Source organism: Pezoporus occidentalis, unplaced genomic scaffold, assembly GCF_034315485.1.
Source record: "Pezoporus occidentalis ecotype Australia unplaced genomic scaffold, CSIRO_AGI_Poc_V1 ctg7, whole genome shotgun sequence".
Taxonomy (NCBI): Eukaryota; Metazoa; Chordata; class Aves; order Psittaciformes; family Psittacidae; genus Pezoporus; species Pezoporus occidentalis.
Genome location: NW_026916052.1, coordinates 6,992,890 through 7,018,765, shown reverse-complemented (window position 1 = coordinate 7,018,765; position 25,876 = coordinate 6,992,890). Strand labels below are relative to the sequence as shown.

General features: G+C 37.0%; 1 protein-coding gene across 4 annotated transcripts in view; it reads right to left on the bottom strand.

The window, feature by feature from the left end:
* The window catches only part of PRKN (parkin RBR E3 ubiquitin protein ligase), a 725,154-nt gene that overhangs the window by 280,651 nt on the left and 418,627 nt on the right, over positions 1 to 25,876 (bottom strand). For all 4 annotated transcript variants that reach the window (XM_062641870.1, XM_062641872.1, XM_062641873.1 and 1 more), the window contains exon 7: positions 863 to 999. In XM_062641870.1, the coding sequence (XP_062497854.1) occupies positions 863 to 999 (137 nt within the window). The remainder of the gene's footprint in view (positions 1 to 862; positions 1,000 to 25,876) is intronic.

Below are 25,876 nucleotides of genomic sequence, written 5' to 3'. Positions count from 1 at the left end.
TTTGCCAGCCATTCATGTAACCAGGCAAATCTATCTTCCATTCAGCTTCTAATATGCTGGAAAATTATACAGTACTTGTGAGAAACGTATAAGCACATGTTCAAATATAGCAACATGAAAAATAAATTCTACTTTTTTTTTTGTTCACAGCAAAATTTTTGAGAATTTGCAATGGAATCAATTCTCAAAACATGTCTTCAGGTTCAGTGTAAGCCTTTATTTTGTTAAGTTAAACTGTCTCCTGCTCAGGTAGAACAGATAATCCACCATCTTCTCAAGTAGAGATGGTAGATGTCATTTCATTCAATGACATTCAAGCTGACAATTAGTAGCAATAACTTCATCAACAGGAAAGCTATTTGAAATTCCCATTGCAGTCCTCTTTTTATTAGTACTTGAAGACAGGCCAAGAAAGTTAACACTTTACTTAATTTGAAAGTGGAAATGTGGAAGTCAAGGTGATATTTTTTAACCAGAGTGTAATGCTATCATCTGCTAACATTTTGTGATTACAAAATTCTAATGTAAAGAAAATATCACACAGTATCACAGTATGCTAGAGTTTGGAAGGGACCTCAAAAGATCATCTAGTCCAATCCCCCTGCCGGAGCAGGAAAGTATGCATCTGCTTTTAAAAGAAATGCCCTTTCGAATCCAGTTAATTCCTCAGTTCACATGTCTAGCAAGAAAGGCTCCGATATTCAAATATTTTCTCCATTAAATTAAACAAGTCATATGAAAACAGTATGATTCCACACATATATTCAAAACTAATAGGTGATTAAAAAAAAAAAATCTTGACATGAAATCAGAATCACATAAATTAAAAAACAAAACAAAAAAAAAATCAGTTTAAACATACCTACACAAGGGAGAGAATAGCCAAGCTCTGGGTCATGGATGAACTGGCGGTCATTCAGCATAGTCACACAGTACAAGTGGAAACAGTCTAGGCAAATGACATGGCGATGCACACACTGGAACACAAGCACAGGACTCCTGTAAAAAAAAAAACAAACAAAAAAAAACGAAAAAGAACAAAAAAAATCCAGTGAAAATGATTAATAAGGATGGGATCAAATCTGCAAACTGGCCACAGCCAGGAGAGGCAGCACCTCCCAATATTCTGCTCAGGACCAGCACACTGGAGATGAAAGAAAAAATGAGTAAGTTAGGAAATATTACATACAGGTGAAATGTGCCTTCACTGCAGTCTTCACTGCAGGAACACCTGATCGGTTTGCTCTGATACAGGTTAACTTCTGCTAACTCCTGATGGAGGTACCTTAACTGTTAATTCTGAAACAATGACTATGAACACCTTGATAAAGCACTGTTTGTACTCTGTTATCCTATATTGCTTGCTTATCTCTCCTTCTTGAAGAGTATGATCAACCTTGAGTATCAAAACTGGAAAAATTGAGACATGTATAAGCTGAGAAAAATGCTCAACTACTTTTATTTGTCTGTGGGCAAACAAACAAATGGGTTATATGTTAACATTTTTAGTAACTATGAAGAAAAGGAATTATTTTTAAAAGTAAAAGGACAAATTTTCACATGTTCATGGTAGTCCAGGATACAGGTATTAAAATACAACATCAAATACAGTAGTACTTGTGACAAAATCATTAGAGTTAACAATACTCCTTTAGCTTCTATAAATTCTGCTAGACGATGCTATGAAAACCCACTGAAATAGTAAATCATCAAGCCCTCAATGTAAGAATACAACTGCAAAATGTAATCAATAATAATTTCAGATACTGTATATAAGCATTTAATCTTCCATGAAAATATGCTTTAGAGCTGCACATACTATAGAATTCATGGCAGTGTGTTGGTATCTCCAAAAATACAATTTCTGTGTTTTAAGGATTTTGTTGAATAAAGCAGATTAGAAACTGAATTAAATAAAACCTCCCCATTACTAATCCTTATTAGTTACCCCCTTGCTGTTCTGAATGTAACAAATAATAATTTTTAAAAGACAGCTGTTAGGCAAAATGAGAAGCTGATCTATATCATTTTAGATCTGGATGGTCCCAAAATCATTATAGAGAACAGGAGGAGCAGTCATCTTGCCCTTTGGGACAAAAGTCCCCAGTGTTCACCAGATAAATGAAACCTTAAGCAAAACATCCCAAATATTTCTTTCTGAAATGCAGATATAATTAAAATTTCCTATAACTTTAATAGATACATCATTTTTAGGGTTAACTGCCCATTTTTATTACATCAGTATCTGAGTATCTTTTTTAGTTTCATGGGAAGCTCAAGGGATCTAAATTTACAACACTTTAATTTCAAAGACAAAACTTATCTTATGCGTAAGAACAGATCCACAATAGAAAGCCATCAGAAGTTGAATGTCTTAAAAAAAAAAACAGGCCAGAAATAAAAATGGCATTATCAACACTTCCACTTAAAGTTGTAGGAAACCAAGACTGACAGCATTTCATTATGCCAATGAACTAGTACTGCCAGTTACTAATGTAAATTATTTTTTGACAAATATTTTTGCTTCTTAATATATTACAACTGTTTTTAAATAAATGCTCCATTTCTGGCAGTGTTTAAGGCCAGGCTGGATAGAGCCTTGGGTGATATGGTGTGGGGTGAGGCATCCCTGCCCATGACAGGGGGGTTGGAACTAGATGATCTTAAGGTCTCTTTTCAACACTAACCATTCTATGATTCTCTATAGTCCAGAAAAAGCACAGCTATATACCTATACACTTAAACTGTATTGTTAGAACATTTTAAGATTAACGTTGTTCTTATCTTTTACCAGTACCAAACTTGCAAGCAACGCGCATGAACTAGCTATAAGTCTGGGTTCTGACTGTCACAAAACATGAGCTTAAGCTTTCACAGCTATTATACTGTCTGCTAATTTTGCAACCCACAGTATCTGCGGCGTAAGGCTTTGAGAAACTCAATCTGCATGCAATGCAGATTTATTCAAACGCATTTGGCACTGGAACAGTCACTGTATTCCAACATTTTCAGATTTTGTATCAAAAGAAAGCACTTCTATCTTAAAAGTGATACAGAAGTTTGGTCCCTAAGATCAGTAAAGACAGAGATGTAAAGATTATATTCATAATGGCTGGATGAAACTAGTAAGTACCCATTTAGGATAACCCCAAGAGTTATTAATAGAAGCCTTGCACCAAACACAATTTATTTTAGAAAGGAGTATTATGAAAGTCAAAAAATTTGCCATATAATGTAAAAAGGGCCCTTGCTCAATCTAACATAACAGTCTAGTAATGCAAATCTGGTATATATTTTAGAAGGTATTTCATAGGTTCCATTTACATAATACATTTGGCTGAATTAGAGGCTTCATGAGAATAATATATAAGAAAAATGTTTCTCACAGCAAGGGATAAATTGGTCCTTTTTATTCACCAATTACAAATGTAACCACTTTTAAAAACTGAAAATCCAACATTACAACGCATCACAGAGAATTCCCATAATGTCACTTGCTCCTGTGCTCTGATTTCGTCAGAATGTTATCAGCATGCATTTACTTAGAGAAAGAAAGGAGAATCTAAAATGTTTCTCCTTGATGTTACTGCTGTCAGATACCTGTGTGGCACAACAGGGCCATAGCTGGAAGTACTACCTGGTCTACACACTCTTTCCTGAAAAGCATCACACTGCAGACAATTCTCAGTCAGACTACAACAGTATACTAACTAAACAGACATACAAAGACTACATCTTTTTTAGATAAGAAGCTCACTGTGAAATAAATCTCCTGACAGTTATTAACATACTGTGAGTGAGCCCAGTGGCTATGAATGTGAGGGGCTACTTAGCATAAGGAATTATTTGCAGACATAACAGTGGATTAACTGATGTATCTTTCAATGCCTGCTGAAGAAAAATGTGGGCAACTTGTCCCTTGCTTGGTCTTTATCCTTCTTATTTTGAAAAAAGCTTCACTGAGTAAAGGTTAAACAGCACACCACATAAATCAATCCATTATTTTTTAGCAAATGTGAGTTGTCACAGTCTGAAGCACTTCAGATCAAAGAATACCTCTAAGCCTGTAGAAATCTGTGAAAAACATGTTGGACAAATCTGTGAAACCCCCTTGGGGTCATTTCTAGGTGACAGTTGGATTTTTCTCACCTCAATCTCAAAATCTTAACCAAATAATAATAAAAAAACCCTTAGCAGATGTCTGTAAGTCTGCCTTGTTGAGATTACAGTCAGCAAAGCAAAAAAACAGCCATTTGGGATTCATTTCTGTGCAGTAAATAAATCTGAATGCACACAGCTATATCACAGCCTTTAACCCCACCTATGAGTGCTATATTTATCATAGCACACTTCTGCATTTCTAATACATTTTTCCATGTTGGCAATCTTCCTGTACTTCAAAAGGCTCTCTAAGTACCACAAAATAATTTCAGTTATAAACGAATTTCTATGCCATTCCTTAAGCAGCATTCAAGCAGTTTTGGCTCTACCCATGCACCAGAACAAAGTTACAATGCCTTATTATCCAAATTATTCATCTACCATGTCTTCCTCATAGAGCTGTTATAGGAAGTGTTCTAATTCGTACAAAGCTGGTGGCACACGTGGTTTTCCTGTCTAATGTGTACTGTCCACAGTCTTATGCAAAACTACTGAAAGGATTGCCCATTTATGATGCTTTAAGTTCACGGTTTTCTTACCATTAAAATACTTCCAAGTACTTTCAGTTAGAGTAGATTATTAAATTCCATTAGAAAGATGCTACTAATTATACAAAATATATAGAAAGCACAGAAAAAAATCACAGGGATTTCTCTTTTAGAATTGAGGCAGTTTGAAGGAAAGCATAGCAACAAATTCTGCCTTTTAATGAGCAATACACCATTAAGGGTATTAGAAACAGTGACCTAGCAATTGCAGACAACCTGTAAATAAGAATGCAGACCTCTAATTATTTAGACAAGGGTAGGTATGTGAAATGGGTATCATACAATAAAAAAGAAACAATGATAAAATACTAAGAAATCTCAGTTACAACTTTGCAATCAAGAACCCGTATTTCAAGGACTTTTAGGAACACACTAAAAGTACATCCCTGCCTTCCCTTCCCTAAGAGATGAAAATAATTCTTCACAGACTGTGCCAATTAAAAAAAAACCCTGTGTATATAAATACAGTATTCTCAGAAAACTGACACATTAAATCCACTAAAACAACCAAAAAAAATCTGGTTTTGTGTCTTTGATCACTTGCCACACAGCACATCAAAGGTCATAAGGTGAAGGTTATGAACAGCACGAGACATCACTGCGCAAGCTTACATTTTCTGTCTGTGCTTCTGTATAAAAAATGTATTCTGACCCACAGCTGTTAACTTAAAGGGGCATTGGCAAGTGAAAACTGACCTACTTTCTCCTGTATTATGTTACATGTTTTCCTCTAAAATGTGCTTTCATGTTTCTTATTTCTATTGGAAAGCAGCACCGTGCGGCCAGAACCCAGGAACAGCCTGACAGCAATAAACCAGAATATAAGAGGGAAGAAGAGGCACACTTTAAATTAGCGCTCATCATGGCAAGTGCTCTTTTCAGCAGTGCTCCTGTTAACTCTATTGTTAAGGGTTTTTTTCGAACTGTGGAAATGACACACATTATTGCTTGTAAAATCTGTGATCACTGTGCCAGGCAACAGCATCTGCCTCCCGACAACACAGGCAAAGGAATTCAAAGGTATGTGCACTGGTACGTTCATATGAGCACCCAGCATTAAATATGTGCTATGCCTGCTTGCTCAGACATGCCTTGTATGAGCTCTGTCTTCAGACAAAATAACTACTGTTGGCACTAACAGCTGAATCTTATGTATCCAGGAAAGGACAGTAATTAACCTGGAGAAGAAATTTTTCCTGTAATCTATCAGATTAGCTGTCTACAGCACTCTGCACAGCAAATAACTGATAAATCAGTCATGCTTTGAAAGGAGATCAGTAGAACCTGCTCCTTTTCCTTCATCTGTGCTTTTAAAACCAACTTAATGCTCCACTGGAGGGAAAAGGAAAAGACCTCAGTAATGGAAAGAAAAGATGACAGAGGAAGCAGCTCATTGAACTGTCCTAACCCAAGCCCCAGTGCCAGTTGACAGTGGAAATACAAGAACAACCAATGGGACCAACCTAAGTGTGGAAAGTCTTTGTTTTTCCACACGGCATGGAGGACTTTGCATGGATGTGGCTCTTCAGTGCTCACTGGCCCTTGGATATTGATCCACTGTATTCCTCCCCGCAATCCCCTGGGAGCTCAAGGATTGCCCTGGCATAGGGCTCATGATTTTTTTCACATGTATGTAACTGCACTCAGTAGTACAGCAGCAGTAAGACTGCAATTATCAGTAAGAACACAGCAGAGCAGCCTCCTTAAATGTTAACTCAGAACCTTTATAGCTTGATGAGCACCAGCTTACTGTGAACTGATCCATCAATACTGGCTCTTTAGCATGCAGTCACCTACTGAAGCCTTTGTCACCAAAAGGTGGCAAATACTTCTTTCACCCTCCCGTGGATTTCAGTTGGCTCACAGCAGACTTTCCTCTCCCCTGCGGCAGCACTCAGCCTTCAGCACCACAGGCAAAACTGCTATTATGGGTAGTCCACACAAGCCACACACCATTTTGCCCGGAGCCTCCCTTTCACAGGCTCCTAACTTACTGTTTGGAGCGACTCATCTTGTACAGACTAGAGATACGCAGTAAGAAGTCAGCCTAGTTTGATTTTCAGAAAAGGAAACCAAAACCATACAACCCCAAAAACCCAAAACCATCAGTGAGGTACCCAATGAAGTCAGGAGAATGACGTGATATCACAACAGGAGGAGGAAGGGCTAATTGCACCTGCACAAGCACTATCATGCAATCCTTCAGTAATTAAAAATGAATAAAGCCAAAATGCCTTTGCACCCTATTGTTCTCTTATTTCCCTGAGTGGTTGTTGAGGATCCCATTGATTTCTTTCAAGGATTTAAACTTTAGTCTTAGTCCCTACATCTATGCTAGTAAAATTACATTTGTCAGGAAATGTTTTTATGCTACTGGGACGCAATTGTCTATGCTCTTAAATTGCTAAAATGGGCCCCAGCATTGTTTTAGGCTTGCCAAATTTCTAGTCCCAAACAGCTCCTGGTCACAGTCCAGGGTTTACCATGTGCTGTCTCCAGCGGGCAACAGTAATTTGGCGACCCTACTTTAAAAACTAAGAGAGTTTAATAGTACAAATTTACAGTAGAAGAGCTTTATTCTGGGACACTTCTCTTAACACCAATGCTTACTGAATTATTCTCTTTCTTGATTTTAGATTTACTCCTCCATTCACAAACCAAAACTTTTAAGGCTGCCTGTGAAAATTACGCTGTATGTAAACACACTGCACAGAAGAAAAGTTTCCCAACACAAAAGACAAGACAGAATCATGACCTCTTTTTGATTTCTTGTGGATGCTGAAATCCCTGAAAAGATAAAAGTGGAAAAAAATATTGGGTATCATCTTAATGGATGCTGTCACATTATCCTCTTCATTCCCTGGGACTCCATGAGGGACTATGACTGTTGGACGCAGCATCTTTCACTGTGTAAACTTCAGTTATCCCTTTAGAATGTGTTTCTTAACATGTATAGAAGAAAAGACTGGAAAACAAGGTAAGGTAGAGAAGAGGAGGAAGGGGAAGTGTCGTGGTTTAAAACCAGTCAGACAGCTCGTTCACTCACTCTCCCCTCCCTTCCTCCCTCTTTCTTTCCTTCCCCCCCCCCCCCCCCCCCCCCCCCCCCCCCCGAGGGATGGGGAGGAGAATCAGACGAATGTGAACTCCCAGGAGTTGAGATAAGAACTAGGTAACTAAGGTATAACACAAATCACTACTGCTATCACCAATGATAAGAGAAAATAACAAGGGAAGAGAATACGATACCACCTGCCAAAAGGAGTCTGACCCCCAAAAGAGACACCATGCCCTTCTGGGTAACTCCCAGTTACCCCCCCCGGGCATGACGTGCTGTGGTATGGAATATCTCTTTGGCTAGCTTGGGTCAGGTGTCCTGTCTCTGCTTCCTCCTGGCTTCCCCTCCTCCCTGGCAGAGCATGAGAGTCACAAAGTCCTTGGTCAGAGTAAACATGACTTAGCAACAACTAAAAACATCAGTGTTACCAGGTCTATTCCCAGGCTGAAAGTCAAAACACAAGTAGCTGCACCAGCTACTAAGAAGGAGAAAAAAATGACTGCTACTGCTAAACCCAGGACAGGAAGAAAAAGGAAAGATGTAAGAGGGAAAAGGAGATACACCAGCTGTATCACTTCTATTTGCTCCTAGAGAATTATCGTTTACCACCTTGTTTTATGGTTTTCCTCATCTTTCTTGTCAAATATGAATATTCAATTTATATGTTCATCCAAACAATAGCTTAAGGGTGCTTCCCATTAAATGAGTCTTCAGTCTCAACCAAAAATGTTATTTTTATCTTAGAAACAAAAACACCCTCAAGTTACTGTTTTATTTCTTGATAGAAACCCCTCTTTTTCCAACTCACTATCATCATAATTTACAGATAACATTTACCCTTTCCTCCTCAAGGCAAACACCTTACCATAAATGTCAAGATGCAGTTACCTGAGAACGCTTTCTACATCAGCACCTCCAGTCAAAGGGAAGAAGAACAGGCTTTGGGCTAGCAAATCTTACTGAATGCATTTTGCCTTTTTAAGTGTACAAAGCAGTTAATTCCCCTTAATAGTCTAAAGGAAATGGTTTACAATGTCCACCAGAAAATTGTTCTAACAGTGAGAATGGCTTGCTTATGTAATTTTTCTATATTGCTTACAAGCACTATCATAAGATATTCATACTGTGATTTTTCTTTTTTTCTGATCTTGCTATGGCACTTGCCAGAAGAACAAGTGTGGAATTTAAATGCCCAGCATCCACACAGCTCTATGCTTAAATTTCTTTTGCCTTCTCCATCTTTATCCCTACATGTCAGCTTACATTAATTACACAAAAGAGTAAATCAAACCAACTTTCCAATAAGGAAAAAAAAAAAAAAGAATGAAACACACAAATTAAATAGTAAAAAACCAGACATTATTACACGGTTTGGGAAGTATCAATTCTGAATTTGTAATTGAGCCAAAAAACCTAAACCAAACCAAAATTTTGCACAAAATTCAATGTTTTTTAATTTTTAGAGATTAAACTCAACTCAGAAGAGGATTCTAGAAGCCTAAATAATTTGATGTGCCTATTTCCTGTTTAATCATAGTATACATTTTCATTTTGTAGTGCCTGCTTAGGGGCTGGCTTGTCCTCTTTGTGTCTGTTCTTTCAAGGAATTACAGTATACATTAGAACTCAGGTAATTTACTGTTCTTTACAGAGAAATGTTCAGGAAAAATCTTTTCCCATTTGTCCATCTGACCTAATAATCTGTGCAACACCTAGGAAGTCAGACATTCATCCAAATATAACTTTCTGGTTTGTACAGTGAAAAACAACAATAAATAGGCACATATGAGATTTATCAGCTTTCCCACAACACATAGATCATTCCTACAGAGACTACTCATACTCTTCTGTTACATGCTATTACAGGAAGTAACCTGTCCTCAGGAGAGAGGACAGGATATAGGCAGAAACTTGATATGTAAAAACTAATTCTAAATAAATTCAAAAATATTAATAGGCATTTACTAAGGTAAGATTTCCTCTGCCTTCAATTTCCTTTTGACACATCTGTCAACATGCTATACTTACTGCATATGACCTAGGGTTTGCATTACAGTCTAGCTACCAGGAAACAAAGGAGGTGTCAAAAGAACAAGAAAACAGAATGGAAAAAAATCAAGACAACATTTTTAACATAGTCAAACACATTTAACATGTGACATAATATCTCAATGTCTTGCAATCATCATGGATAACATCACTGCTTCATTTCATTGTCTGCCGATATTCATTCACAGTCTGATTAAGGCATAAACTATATTAGACAAATCTTTCATTACAAATGGTGGATTTCTTCCATCACAAATGGCAAAGATAATGTATATGCACAGGGAGTCAAAAAGCTTGTTTAGCCCTAAGAATCTGTACACCACTAAAATATGCCCAAGGAACACATTTGGACTCTGTGACAAAACCCTTCCTGCACCTTGTTTTGTTCAGGGAATAGAGACATACATCATTACTCAAAACATATTGATAAAATGAACACGCGAGCATCACTTAATTCAAAATGTAGGACAAAACAACAAACATTTCTCAAAAGAAATCTATCTGAAGCTCCTTCATTTTCTGTTTCAAATTACAGAACAGCACCAGAAATAAATGGCAACCCCACCTTATTTAAAATGGTATTTACCAATAATCATTGGAAATTAGATCACTCATGAATCTCTATCTTTTGCTTTTAAGTGAAACATTCAAACTATTGTACTTTTTTCTAATAATTTAAAAAAATATATAAGAAAACAGTACTCTGAGCTATATATTTTTACCCCTAAAATGTACTCTAAAGTTTTACTTGAAGTTTTTACACTCATAAGTTTTTAAGTTTGTGTTTTTTTAAAAAAGACAGGACCTACTGAAATGCACCTACTTTCTTTCATAAACTGTCCCCCCCGTCCCGTCCTCCGCCCCTGAACTAGCAACAAACCACAACCAGAAATCAACAAACCAGGATATAGGGGAATAGCTTCATCGGATTTTGGTTTTTAATTTAGATGCTATGTAGAAATAACCTCTGGGATTAAGATTGTGCATGGTAAAGAAATAAACTTTTTTTAGGATGTTAGTAATCAAGAGTAAAGTACATCAACCAGATTGTAGTCTACAGATACTGTCAGATAAAATAAGGGGGAAAAAAAAAAGGAACACAGATATGCAGATTCCCTGCCTCAAATCTCTGCACCACACTATCTTCAGATAGAAAACCTTAAGAAATGCTATGTGAGAAAATGTTTTAAATTAGGGAATCTCACTTCTTTATTCTGTTTCAAAAAAACCTAAGCTCATAATGACTCATGTAAAACATTACTCAATTACACTACTATCAAGTTCACATGTAACAAAACTCAGAAATGAAATGTCAATAGATGCTTGATATTTAATTTTCAAATAATTCTAATTCATCTATTTTCTAGCATATATATGATTTCTCTGCCAAATTCTAGTCTCATGAAGACAGAAACTTCTCTGGCAATGATGAAGAGAGCCTTGAAATTCAGTGATGAGAAATGGAGGGCTCATAGAAAATGCAGCTGTACAAATTACATTAACAAGTAGGGCTACTAGGAGTACAAACTTCTGAAGTCATACATCCTGCTCTCAGTGTCATTTCATGTCTTTGAAAGTAGTTCATGCAAGGGATTCATTATTTCTTCAAGAGAAAGAGTGCTGTATTGTGCTCAGCCCCACTCATTTCTATACAGATGGACACCGCACGCTTTGATTAGCATGAAAGCAATGACTGAAGCTGATAGGAATCTAGTGTTGCTTCTCTGAAGATACTACAGAAATGCATTTGGCTGCAGTCTGCAAAGGAGTATCTAATATTACAGCAACAAAAACCCACACAGGACACTGACAGGGAAGTTGCCAAAACGGCTAAAAGAAAAGTTACGACTTACACTTCTTTCCTAGGTCTGGTTCTGTTTTCATTATAATCAATAGCTAAATTGTCATTGACTTGAGCTGACCAAAGTTTAGACTTACACTTTTTTTTAATAAATACAAAGATATAATTCAATGTGAAAAATAACATCATCTGAAACTGACAGGGGCAGACCAGGTGTTTTAATCCATCAAAAAATTTTATTGTGCAGCAGCTGTATACAGAAAATTTGTGTGTACCTGTACACCTGCTTAATTTTACCTGGAAAACATTCTGCTTTAGCATTCATTGGACATCTTTGTATTTTTAAGTGGAGGAAGACAGAAAGTTCAGTTCTGAAATAAAACTGATAAAAGCTTAACCAAAATTCCCTTTTCTGTCAAAATAGAAGCTTTCCCCCTTGTTCATACCACTTATTCAGGAGTCTGAGGGACTAAGGCCAGTATGTCTCAGTGCTATGCTCTGCCTGACCTGATTTAGTGTTCAGAATCACAGAGAACAAAGTTCATGAGCCTAATTAAAGCTGGAAGGGCAATAAGGGACCATTTTTATGATGCTCAAGCTACTAACTATGCTGGGCTTTCTAACAGTTACATCTTTGGCTGCATAGGTACTGGAGCTGACTGCCTCATTTCTCCTTTGTGGCAACTTCGTAATCATCCCTTGGCAATGCACAGACTGGGAAGGAAAAAGAAAAACAAAACAAAACAAAACAAATGTAACCCTTGAAATGACAGCTATTAGAAATACTCAGCAATCGAAGTGTCTGGATTCAGTTCAAGACTCTTCCAGAAACTACCGACCCCGTGAGCATGATAGATTCCCCAAAGAAGGTTCAGGCCAATTCTTATCTAAACTGGCTCTCACATTTCCCACTTGTACAACATACCAATTATGCTTCCCATTCTTTCTTATATTAGCTGACCTGACATTGACCTGTTCATCCATGTGTGATTCATCAGGTTTGCCTTCTGCTTCTAAACACAAGCAATAGAAGACAGCAGCCCTTGAACCCCAATCTGCTTTGGCGAAGTGTGAGAAGTCAATGACATTTCCTTGTCATTTGCCATCAGGAACCCAGCAGTCTCCTGGAGCTCTGAATCACCACATTACATGTGCTGAGCTTACAATGGAGCCGCTCAGGTTTTATAAACAGTGTCTACACAGGGTTTCAGCGTACTTGTGCAAAGGACCTTTTTATTTAAGGGTTGGCCTCGCTACAGACAGCCTTGTTACAAGGGGTGAAGTTTATCGGATTAGAAGCAACACTGTTAGTATTCAGGACACATTTCCAAGTGCATATGACATGTCAGCTGCTTATATATCTTCCAATTCTGCTTCACATATTCCTTTTAAAGTTAAACATGAAGTGACAGAACTGTAGAAATATCTGTGTCCTGCACTTTGCGAACATAACAGCTAAAAAACCACCTTGACATGTCAGATGACAACTGAAAAAAATATCTCTGACCTCTGCTGAGGCATTCTGATTTTCTTAACATCAACTACTTGTAACAGAGAGAGGCACCGAAAATACATAATCATGAATACAATTATATATATATACTCCACAATTATACATATATATATATATACATAAAGCATGAGGAATTTTATTTGCATGCCCCCAGATATAGCTTCTGTCTTCGCTCCTCTTTCTATGCCTGTACAACTACCTATTCTACTTTACAGAGACATCCCAGAGAGCTAAAAAAAAACAAACAGCTAGGTAGCTTATTTCACATCTTTGTAGTTATTTTCTTTTAAAATATATCTTCCTTCATCATCCATTAACAGATACACCACTTTCAGCAGCTAGTTCTTCCATCATTTAAAAAACAGAGCACTCCCTGCAGCAACTCCTTTCCTCCAGAATTAATTCCCTACTACACTGTTTTTTCCTCTCTCTGTCCTCATGATTCCTTATTTGAGATAACTCTAGTTCAACCTACAGCTACTGTTTCCATACCAAGGCTGGTGTGGTCACCCTGGGTTACAGTGGAGCTAGGAATCTAGTGCAAGAAAAGAGATGACCCTCCCACGAAAGTGATGCTACATGACATTTTTCCTGTTAGCTTGAGTCTGCATTCTACATTTACGGTACAAATTCCCAATTTCTAGAAACAGAGGTAACAGGTATAGATTAATTTATGATAAACAGCACATTGTACATTGCCAAAGGATTTTTTCTTAGCATTACTCACATCTTAATTTTATGTTCAATTAACTACCAAGAAGCTTTTGATCTTTTAATATTCAATATTTGAGAAGTTATATGAAGACCTTTCATTCACCTAATAGTTGGATGATAGGGTTTATTATGCTTTAAATGCACGCTTTGGGGGAGGGGGAAAGCTGTAGTTCCTTAAAAGCCACACATGCCCTTCACCATCCTGCACATGCTTGTTGATTGTATGGAGGCATTTGTTTTGTACCTTGAAAGGTAAGAGCTTCAGCAACCCTGTCAAGATTCTTATCTGTACTCAGAGGATGGGGCCTAATTTGAATCTTGCTTAGTTCTGCATTAATCAGAACTGACTACACACTAAGAACAGTAAAACTGGTCAACTGTAAAACCAGTGGGAGAACAAAATTTTGTGGCAAACCAGATACTTGTAACTCTTTGCAGTGTTTCTCAGATAATGGGTCAAAATCAGAACAATGGGAAAATTGCAGTAAAAATGTCATTTCAATAAACAAAGTTAATGGAACAGTCTTAAAGAGATCAAAACCTTAAAAGTTGGGTGTTACAGGTAACAGCAGTGCACATTTCAAAGATAAAAGGAGGCCTATTATAAAAATCCTTGTCTTCAAATTGGGCAAACAAGTCACCTGAAAAGTTTGAGAAATGAATCCATAGCCATTTAATCCATTTTACTTATTTTTCTTTTGGTATTTGCTACAGTTATTTGGATAGCCTTCTTATTCTAAAAAGTCATTATTGCTGTCTGTGATGGATATTTCTGAAAAGTCTAGCTAAGATGAAGCTCATGTGCCTGTTTCAGGGAAGAAAGTGCCTTCAAATGTTCTTTGAAGGCTCTCCATAATGCTCCATAATAGAGATGATACTTAATCAATCTGGAGACCAACCATGTGCAGTGCAATATATGGCTGCTAAGTGAAATGTAAGAATGTGTAACTTCTTGACCAAAGGGGTAGAAAAGCTATGAGATGTTCTGCAATCAGGGGCTTTTGGAGATGTAAGGGCTGAAGACTGAAGGATCACCTCCTCCAAACTCAAGTGTGGTCCACCCCAATGCTGAAAGTCAGGCAAAAATCTCAGAAGGCCTGTATGGATGAACATGAGCTCATAGTAAAACTCAAACATAAAAAAGAAGCATACAGAAGATGGAATCAGACTGCAATCCCAAACTGAGCAGTGTGCATGAGGGGTTCTAGACAAGATACTGGTTAAACAGAAGAAAGTTATGGGAGGAGATTATTTTATTTTGTTCATGTTGGCATTGTATATACTAATTTTAGCAAGCACAGCATCCTTTCCCTCCCATGAGGGACAAAACCGCTTGCAGGGCTCCTCTGTACCCTTGTTTAACCTGTGATACTGCAATTGGAATTTGTCACTATAGGAGCTACATCTGATGTTACAGCCTGAAGCGGAGCTAAACCAAAATAAACAATCTGCTCTATTCTGCTTAGACTAATACGACAGTGAGGTAAACCCCAGCACAGTGAAAAATGCATAAATGGGCTGCCACACTAAACATGTACACATGAAACCAGCAACACAGCTCAGAAGTTTTATTACTAATACTTACTGAGTGAAAGAAGCCTTGTTTGGACTTTCCTATGCAACAGTATAATTTTTGTGAGTGTGTTAATGTGGAAAATATGCTTATTATTTCAAAAGGCCCTAAGAATTTTCTGCTGCACTGAGACAATATCTTTTTCGAAAAAAAAAAAAATATATATATAAATATAAATAAAGTTTAGTCAAGTATTTGCGTTATTACAACTTGTGCAAAGTTATTAGGGTGGGATAGCTAAATGGGATTATTTTATCATAAATATCCCACAGTGACACAACTGTGCAAATATTTGTCCCAATATCTTGTGCTTGAATACAGTATTCATCCCCCTCTCTATGTCTCTCTTTCTGGTTTTTGATTTAGGGTCTCTGGAGCTTTGCCAATGCTCAGCTGTTCATTCCAGTTGCACATACAGGCTCACTTATGCAGTCACATTGAAGCCTGAATATGGTTATTCCTTCTACTCAGGTTCACTTGATCAGAAGGGGGGGAGAAGGGGAAACATTCTGTTAAATTCATCAGCTGGAATGGCTGACCTTAAATCTAGAGACTTACATGCAGTCATTTTTCCTTTTCTCTCTCCCAAGCTAAGAAAGCCCTGCAAAGGCAACTGACTGAGCAGGTCACATTCTTCCATAAAGATACAAAGAGGTTATCTTGTTCAAATAATTTTATTTCAGGAAAAAAAAAGAGGATGGAATAAAAAGGAAGGCAACAAGGTCAATTCAATAACACCACAGACTGTTTTCTAACTGCTTTACTATGCATATATTTTCAGCTCCAAAGATGCATTTTCACACAGAGCATTTTTATATAAAAAAGGCAAGGAAAAACACCAACAACAATAAGAAAAATGTGAGTAAAGCAGCTCAGGAAAGTTAAGGGACTACGAGCAAAAAAGCTCCTCTTTCCACATCAGCCAGAATTTATATGGCATCAGTGCAAGCTTTTCCATATAGTCCTGCCTGTGACCTCAGCCTTCCATCAAAGGAGATGAGGTTATCTAGCCTGAGTGATAGCTCAGGTCTTGTGTTGTTTTCATCAGAGGCCCCTACATGAGCCGAGCTAAAGTGAAACAGCCAAAATTTAAAATTAATGCTACGGAAGACACTTAAAAAGCAGGAGATACCCTCTCGCATTTTGCAGAGAAACGGCTGTCATTTTACAAACACCCTGCTCTGCTTTCTTGCTCCTGCCTTGCTGATAACCCAAAGTGTCAATTGCTTGTTTTCCCTATTGCTGCAGATCACGTGCTGGGTGCTGGCAAGGCAGAACTCAGGTCTCACTTGCCACTTCTGATTGTGCCGTGGGACCACAGAACTGCAATATTCGCAAGGTTAGAATTCCTCTTGATGTTTCAAACTCTTGCTTTAAGCAGCTTTTTCTACCACATCCTACTAACAAAGGCATCATGCTTTGCTTGTACTTGTTTCTATTCTCAAGCTGTATCTCAGACTGAATCTGGGTATTTCCCTAAGTCTCCCTTCCCCCATTACAGCAGCCTTCAGGCAGCAGAAACCTTCAGAGCTACCCCTAGATGGGGCTACTGTCCACAAATCGCTGCACTGGGAATACACCGAACACAAGAAACTGAAATTAAATACTATTTATTAATCATCTGCCCATTTATTAACCCCCTCATCTCTCATACATATTTCTTTGGCCTAGGCTGGCACACGGCAGTGATCATATTAAAACCTTTAACTCTCATCTCTTTTCTGCCATAAAATAAGAGCTATTTTCTAATGACATAAAACTAGACAGAAAAAGGAAGAGCTAACAACTGCTTGGAGAAAGCTCTGGATGCTTTCAGCATAGCAGCAGCCAGCAAGTGATGCAGGGACAATTGTGTCATGAAATCCTACACTGAGATATTTCAACAAGATATAATAATGTTGAAAACACCTAGGGGAAGCATATATTAATTTTTCTGCTTAACTTACATGGCACATAGCATCTTTCACATTTATTGCCATGCAAGTTCTCCTTCATATTATTTCCTATTTTCAGCTTCCCACTTGTTTTAGCTGTTTGCAATCAATGAGAATTACATATTGAAAAGCCAAAGCAAATCCCTAGAAAACATGTTTAATATCCAAATAAAATAGTTTAATGAATTCTTTGTGATTTTAGAAAGACTGAAAGAGTGATTTCACATACCAGAATGAACAGTGATGATAGAAACAGATAAAAAATTACTATGAATATTTACAGGTCCATGTCCACTTGATTGCTTCAGGGACCCATCCCATGCTGACCTACACCCTTAAGTCATTTCCACTTACGCTGAGAGTCCAACTCACTGACATATGAGTTGGAATTTTTTTACATTCACTATGTACTATGTAAGTGGACAAAAACAGGAAGAAAAGAATTCAGTCCTCTATGATTACTAGTTACTGTCAAAGTGATTTTTATGCTGTTTCGTTCTATTCTAACTTGAAGACAGTGAGATTCTGCAGTTTTCTTCTCAGAACTAGTTCTAGAAATTTGAATGCTCAGCTTTCTGTAAAGGAAATTTATAGAAGAGTTGGCAGTACTGCTATATGAAAAGATTAAATGATTCCATGCTAAATACAAAAAGAAAACAAAAAAAAAAGAAAAGGAATAAAGAGCATGCATAGTAGAACAAAGCAATCAAATAGAAGTAGACAGAATAATTATAGATGTCTGAATAACACTCCAGATGGCATTTGGGCATCACAGTTAATAAGCAGGCTGTTTCAGGGGACCAGCATGTTAGCACATTATTGGAACAACTGGAAACCAGCAGCTGAAGCATGTCTGTCTGATTATCCAGGGAGCAGGCTACATGCAGTAGCCAAACCCAAGAAAAATACTGTCAAGATGCTTACTTCTATGACAGGTTCAGGGACCAATTTTTTTAACAGTAAGGAAATACTTAAAAGAAGCCATAACTAACAGCCATAACTACCAGTCATTTCATGAGGAAGTGGTTTTAGGCCAGTTAATCTGGCCTAAAGTTTGGGCATTCAGAAAATGTATATTTTTTTGTATTAATACCTACGTATTGAAATCAAAATTTCTACACTTCGAATCAACTGAAAATTAAGATGGTTCCTGTGTTCATCTCCCTCTGTGCAAATTTATTTTACTAGAAGCAACGATAATAGCTGAAAGGGAGTTTACACTAAGATTTAATTTTATTTTCCTTTTCACCATTGTAATCCGCAAACTACTTCTGCAATTGAAACCGTTGAGGTTGAATGCGAAATTTTCTGCCAAAATAAGCTTGATACCTTGTCAGTTATCTTCTCAAATGAAATACATCAGCTTCAGTACAGCAAGGAGTGCAACTGCAGTCCTCAGGAAATGTATTTCAGAGATGGAAGGTCTGATATTTCCATCAAGTAGAAAGACCCTTAGCAACACCCATCCCATAGTAAGCCCTGAATTTATTCTAAACCAGAAATTCTTTGAAAACATAAGATACAATATTCTCCAATATGTCAAAAATTATACGCCTTCTTACTTTCAATTTCAAATCAAGGTTACACCATACAGCTCCTACAGAGCTGAAATCGGAAACAAACTCCTTGGTTTCAGCTCTGGAATTAGAAAGTTTAGTACTGAGTATCCTCATTCTTTTTCTTTGATTCCTGTCTTTAGGTTTTCTCATTAATGAATCTTTGAACCTAAACCGATCTACACATAAAAATCCCACCAAAACAAACAATAAACCCCTTAACAATAATCCCTATGGTATCAAAACAAAGATATTTGAAATAATCTCTTATGGCAGGGTTTTTAACTGTTTGTATTAAAAAAAATAATAAATAAAGTTCTTCACTGCTCCTTGGTTCAGAAAAAGTCTCCTTATAAGTGCTGTAGAATACAATTTTAAATTTAAGCATTTGCAGACCCCTCCTACCTCCCCAAAGGTTTCAGTTACTTGTTCTGAAAACAAAAAATAAATATTATGGTTTGTGGTTTTTGTTTTTTTTTTTTTTTTTTTCCTGGAATTGTTATGTCACTGTATCAGATGATGCTGATAACAACAACGTTTGGTTTGTAAAAGATAGTGAAAGTATGCGGTAGTTTTCTAGCTCACTGTATTATTAAATATATTTATCTATGTACACACATTCCACCCTCACTGAAGGATCTCCTGTTGCAATACGGAACAGTACCAAGCTTGAAGTACCTTAAGGTTGGCATGCACACACATTCCTAGTATCTTTTATCCTCTGGGAAGAATGAAAATATCAAATACATCATAAAAGAAGGCTATTTATGACTATTTCATAGTGGCTTCTTTGGTTCTTACTTTCTTACTTAGTATCTACTTCAGCTTCTCTACATCCATGTTAAAAGAACTACAAAAAAATCTAGACTGTCATGAAAACAGCACAGGTAGGCGCTTCGCTTGATAAATTATACTGGATCTCATGTGCATCCTGATTTGAGCGGGTACTGGAATTAGCAAGGTCTTGCCTTTTTTTTTTAATCTTTTCTCCATTGTGTTTAATGTCATGGTAGAGAAAAACAAACAAAAATATCCAACATAACCTGAAATGCTAAGAAATTAAACACAAGTCAGAAAACAGACAAAGGTGTTTGTTCTCAAAACATAACACCCTTTAAACATAATTAACTAAGATGTAAATTCCGCAAGGAAAATCAGAGTACTAAGTATTATTTATGTACAGCTTGATTAAGTAGAAGTCTGTGGGAGGTGTTTTTAGCATGTTTTGGACTATGAAACACTGCATGCCAGATAAGCCACAAGGGAAAGAAAAGGCATAGAAAGAAGCTGGAAAATTTAAAGGTTGCCAAGTCTCTTAGTGTCAGCTCAAGGGTTCCTAACCACCCTGTACATGGAAATCTCCTTGAGCAGCATCTAGATCATTAAAGTAAATTAGAGAAAAGCCAAAGAAGCATAAAAAAAAGGTAAGAAAAGTTTGGTATACCAACATCAGAGCACATCTTACATGCTTGTTGTAGAGGTGAAGTTAGTAAGAAATGGCCTGCCTCTGCCAGACATAATTTTTATGGAGTTTAGATTCTAACATGCACTTCTCTCACCTCCTTTGTATTATGCACACCTTGCCTCTCTTCTCTTCCCTTTACATCCTGCTAAAAGACTTGACAAAACTTCCGGAGACTTCTGCTGTTCTATTAAGCTCACCATCAGCAAAAAAGCCTTTTCTGTGAATTAAATTCCTTTAAATAAAACTCATAACAGGTACACAAAACTCTTCCTAAAGCCCAAGAACTCATTTTTCTCAGGATTACGGTTTATATCTTGCCCAGATTACCTTTCCGGTTTTTATTTCATCTGTTATTTACCTCAAATGTCTTTTTTGAAGTCCGTAATTTTTTGAACAGAGGTCTATTCAATGTAAACAACATATATAAGAAAAGAGGGGAAAGGAGAACAAAGGTGGTCCTCATACAGGGTATTTTCACCTGGACTGCATCAATCATGAATCACCACAATACTGAAACAGTACATGAAGCCATACCATGGTCTCAAGTTAAACACAGTAACATAATGTGCTTGCTGTCTTCAGAGGAAGTGTGACATTAAACTCAGAAGTGTGTCTTTGAATGGATTCAGTGATCGTCCGTGCTAAGGCCACTGAAAAGCCTCCAGTGAAGATGGCTTCACAGTTCCAAAGTTTTTCAGGATTTTTCAGTTCTAAATGTATAAATCACCTACATTAAAATAAGATAAATCGTACTGTTCATTTACAACAGAAGGAAGGTACTCATGAAGCTTCTCTGAATTCTCAGCTCATGAAAATGCCACTTATCTACAAGATGCTTAAAGAAAAAGGAGATTATTTTTCATTATTTGAATTATAGTCATACCAAAGACACAAGGAAGATTGATACCTCATTGAGCAGGGCACAATATAAAATATAGAACGAAATACAGTTCCTGACATAGCCAAGATAAGAATCTAAATAAACAAAGGAGGTAAAAAAGCGTGAGGAAATAAAATTACTTGCCTTGAATAACAGGCACTTTTTTACCCCATAAACAACAGAAACAGCACATAGGTGTCCTGAATCAGGATGAATGATGTCTGTGCCTCACAGCATCACTGACAGAACAGAACAAGTGTCTTTCAGAATCAGTCTAAATCAAAACATTAAACTCAAATTGAGAAAAATAACCAGAGCCTACAAATACCATGATTGTCACTGTCGCAGGTTCAGGCAATGGAATCTCTATCTTCCTTTCTCAGTAAACATTCAAACTGTTAAAAATTTACTCATTTACTGAGAAGTCAGGCAGAGGAAATCTCATTAGACAGCCACCTTTATCGGTAGACATATCTGCACCAATATCAGACAAGGATGGTGGGTGAAGGAAGGTGATCCTACAGAAGCTTACTTTGAATGGTTCCTGGTTCCTCTGGGTTCACAGACCAGAGGGAAACTGAACTCAGATATAAAACTTTGAAGAGTGTTTTTCTGAGAAAAGTAGCATTTACTAAATAGAAAATCAGATTTATCAATTGTTAAAGAAAAAAAAAGGCTTAGAAAATCTTCAGAAAAACAGCTGTCATCAGAAAACAGAAAATGAAGTGAAACCATGATGTCAGTGCAATTTTACACCTTTAAACCTTTGAGTATTTTTCAGACGGTAGCTTAGGTCACTAATGAAAATAGTTTATTAATGTTTAACCAGCCCCCTTGTGAGGCACAGTAAAACCCCCACAGTTCATTATGATGAGAGGCCTTTTTTGTTTGTGCTCCACATTGAAGACCCGAATTTTGAATAGGTGGGAAGCTGATCAGCATAAAAGAGCTTGTCAGAGTGCAGATAAAAACTTTTGAAACTTACAACTGCTTTATGTCTCACTTTGGGCTGACAGTCCCTCATTTTCAACATACTCATATTCTGTCAACAGGATTTTTGTTAACATAATGCTGTTGAATAGCGAGCCCATAAAATGAGACTGCTAAATCCCAGCTTTATTCTCTAATGACTGCCTATCAAATATGTTCAGATTACCTGTCAACGAGAAGATGATTTTAAATTTCTGGTTCTTCAAGCCATGTGGGAACCCAAAATTCCCAGCACTTCTGTCTTTGATAATCATGCCAGTAAGAGAAAACAAGCAATCAGAACGTAGCTGACAATCACATTAATTATGCCAGCAAAGTGCAATAACTTATGCCTTTGCAGCTATTATGTTTCCCAGACAGAAAAAAACCCACACTCTTCAGTAAAATAGATAAATATAAATACGTTAAGGTTAAATAGTTACCATTTATTTAAAGCTTCCTTTTCATAAAAGCACTGTGAGAACTCAAGGATTTGTAAAATGTAAGAATTTTCATAAAAGGAGTGATGTCCCTGCACCTAAGCAGAAGCCTAAGGTTTGCCAGAGGTATGCTGAGAATCTTCTGTCAGAGATTTTCTGGCTATACATGGAGGGAGGTCTTTTCTACACAGCCAACTAGAAGAGATACTCAGGAACAAATATCCCACAGTAAATATCTTGATATAGTTACCACGTTTGAAGTGACTGTATTGTGCAGATATTCTGTTCTAGAAAAATATGCTCTTGCTTAGAAATTCAGCAAGACATGCAGATTGCAGCAGTTATTATGAGAATAGCTTTTCCATTTAATTCCCTTGTTGCAAATAAGCCTTTAACATCACTTATCCACGTTTTACAGATGAACAGCTGAAGCAAATAATATTTTCCTCCCTCAAAAAGGAGAATATAAACATTAAAGATTGTGTGTTTTAATTCCCTTAGTAATGAGCCCAATATAAAGAATTTTAAGTAATAAAGTAAATCGTGAAGTAAAGGATGTTGTATGTATAACTTCTGCTGCTTACTTAGAATCAGTTGAAAGGTACAGCATTAAACCCCAGCTTTTCACTCTCTAAAAGTAAATCACTGCTTTAAACTGCATGAAATACAGCACACTTCGTTGTTATCACTGCACTACTTTAGAAGCTAAGGACTGAAAACTTCTAGGAGGGTGGGCATGATTTACCAATGGAATTTGCTGTAGTGATACAAGGGTGATGTTTATAAAACCTCAAGGAATGTTCTTATGATTTGGTTTTTTTTTTAACTTTTTATGATAAAAAATTCTTTTTGTTTGCATAGGCTTTCTGCTCAAAGAAGAGTAGAAGATAGAAGCTTCCAGGGCTCTGATATCTGTAGCAGCAATAAACAGCCTGGTAGCACTGTCAAATGCATCAGAAATCTGACAGGAGGAGGGAAGAAAAAGGCAAGGATTGATTCTAACCAGATCAGACTTTAAAATTTTCTAATGCAGATTATTTTTCAATATTATTATATTTTTACTAAGGCCATACAAAATAGACTATATACTTTTGCCAACATTTGTCATATTCCCTCTTACATGCTTCAATTCTACTTCACTGGTTCCTCTGAACTCAACTCTTTATACATGGCATTGAATTACAGTTATAAAGGTATTTATGGCTGCAGTTCAGGTAACCAAGAACGCTGCCAGTTTTCAAAGGCAAATGAACCTACATTTTTCTCTTTTTCTGTTTCTTTTTTGAGGGGATTATGTTTGTTTATTTTTGAAGTAAAAGCTTCTGGAATGTTAATATTCTGAATAATAATGCAGATAATTTTCTAACACTTGTGTATTGCCAGATGAAGTTATAGAAAATGAAAAGGAAAGCTGATGACTGTATTAATTACATTATTCAGACAGAGCTACAGAGGATGTCTTCTTTACCCCAGAAAACACAACATAGTCCTGGTCACTGAGGGGAGATTTTCTGACCTACACTGCATATCTGCTTGACAGTTGAAGCAGTCAGAATGCTTTGAGGGAAAGTCCTTAAGTGTGTGCAAAGTTAAAAAACACTGTGGGGTATCAAGAGTCACTCAAGGACAATACAATAAACTGTCTCCATCAAGGTAGGCACGCCTCAGGCAGATATCCTTGTATACATGCAATAACAAAATCAAAGAGCACCATATTTGCATATACAATAAAGATATACAGTACAGATCTGAAAATACACTGAAGACAAAGGACCACCCTAATGTTCAAGTTAAGTAGATTGTATGTTTTGTTGCACAGAATTTGGAAGCAAAGCTGTACAAGCAGCAGAGACTTTGTCTATATACAAGGCAATAGAAAATTCACCCATGGGAGGAACTACATACTGAAAAACTAATGAATTAGATTAAAACCACACTCAATAAGCAAAGAATTCAACTGTGTTCATTATTGCCAAATTTTTCAATTTCCTGACTTTTCACAAAGCAAAGCACTTCAAATACAGTCTAACAATTCCATTGAAAATTTTAACCAAACAAGAAAGCCTGTGTATATTTCTCTCTTTCTTAATCTGTAATTCCAAACCACAGGTGTAAAATATAATTAAATAGAATAAAGACTTTAGTAATGCAAACAGAACAGTACCTGTTGAGGAGCAGTGATATCCCTTAAATACTCCTCTTGGCTATATTAATGTTCTGTATATTAATATTGTCACAGTTGTTTTCTAAAAGATACTGTTTATATCATATCATGCAGATTATATTTGAGTCTGTTTAAATGAAAAAAAGAACTGGCTTAAGGTTAACTGTAACTGTTGTTACAGCATAAAGTTGTAAAGACAAACCAGTGACTTTAAACTCTTCATGATATTTATGCTGCTGCAAAATGCATTTTTATAGCCTCAGCACTTGTTAGGCATTAAATAGCTGTCAGAGGAGATTTCAAGAGTAACCTTGTTAGGTTTTAACACAGGTTTCACAGCACGGCCAGCCTGACTCACTAAAATTGCCTAGCTCAGGTATAAGCAGCTCCACTGTACAATCTTACATTAAGTTACTGTGTCCTTCCCTGTCATTATAGGATAGCAAAAAATCCCTCCCTGTGTTCAGTGGGACTGTTCACTAAAATTAATTGAAAAAATAAAGCTACCTATGTGAAATACTTATTTTTCACAGTACTGAATTGTTCTACTACATGTTGTTTCCTCAGTGGAACTTTTGACAACTTTGATTTTACCTCCATTTTGGGGCAAGTCCCACTGGCTGACTGATTCAAGCCCAGGATGCTGGAGCGGAAGCATTGTCAGCAAAACTGGCAAATAAACACCAGGTGGGCAATTGGGAAAGCAAGAATCTGAATTACTTTGGACCCATGTGATACATGAGAAAACAAAATTTTTCAGGTCAGCTAGGAGGACACCGTGGGCTTCTCCCATAGGATACAGACTTAGAATGGAGAAGCAAGTATAGAAGTAATTAGTAAAGACCCCCACAGGTGAAAATAGAAAATAAGGCAACAGAAGTCATTGAGAGCAAAATCTTAAAGCATGCCAAGGAAGAGGACTTCTATGGGAAAATCTTCAAGAGAAGCCACTAAAGAAATGGAGGGAGTGACGGCAGAGCCAACAGAGTGCTCCCATGAGAGCCAGAGAATAAGGGTGCCAAGGAAGGGAAAAAAAGAAGAAGCCCAGAAAGAG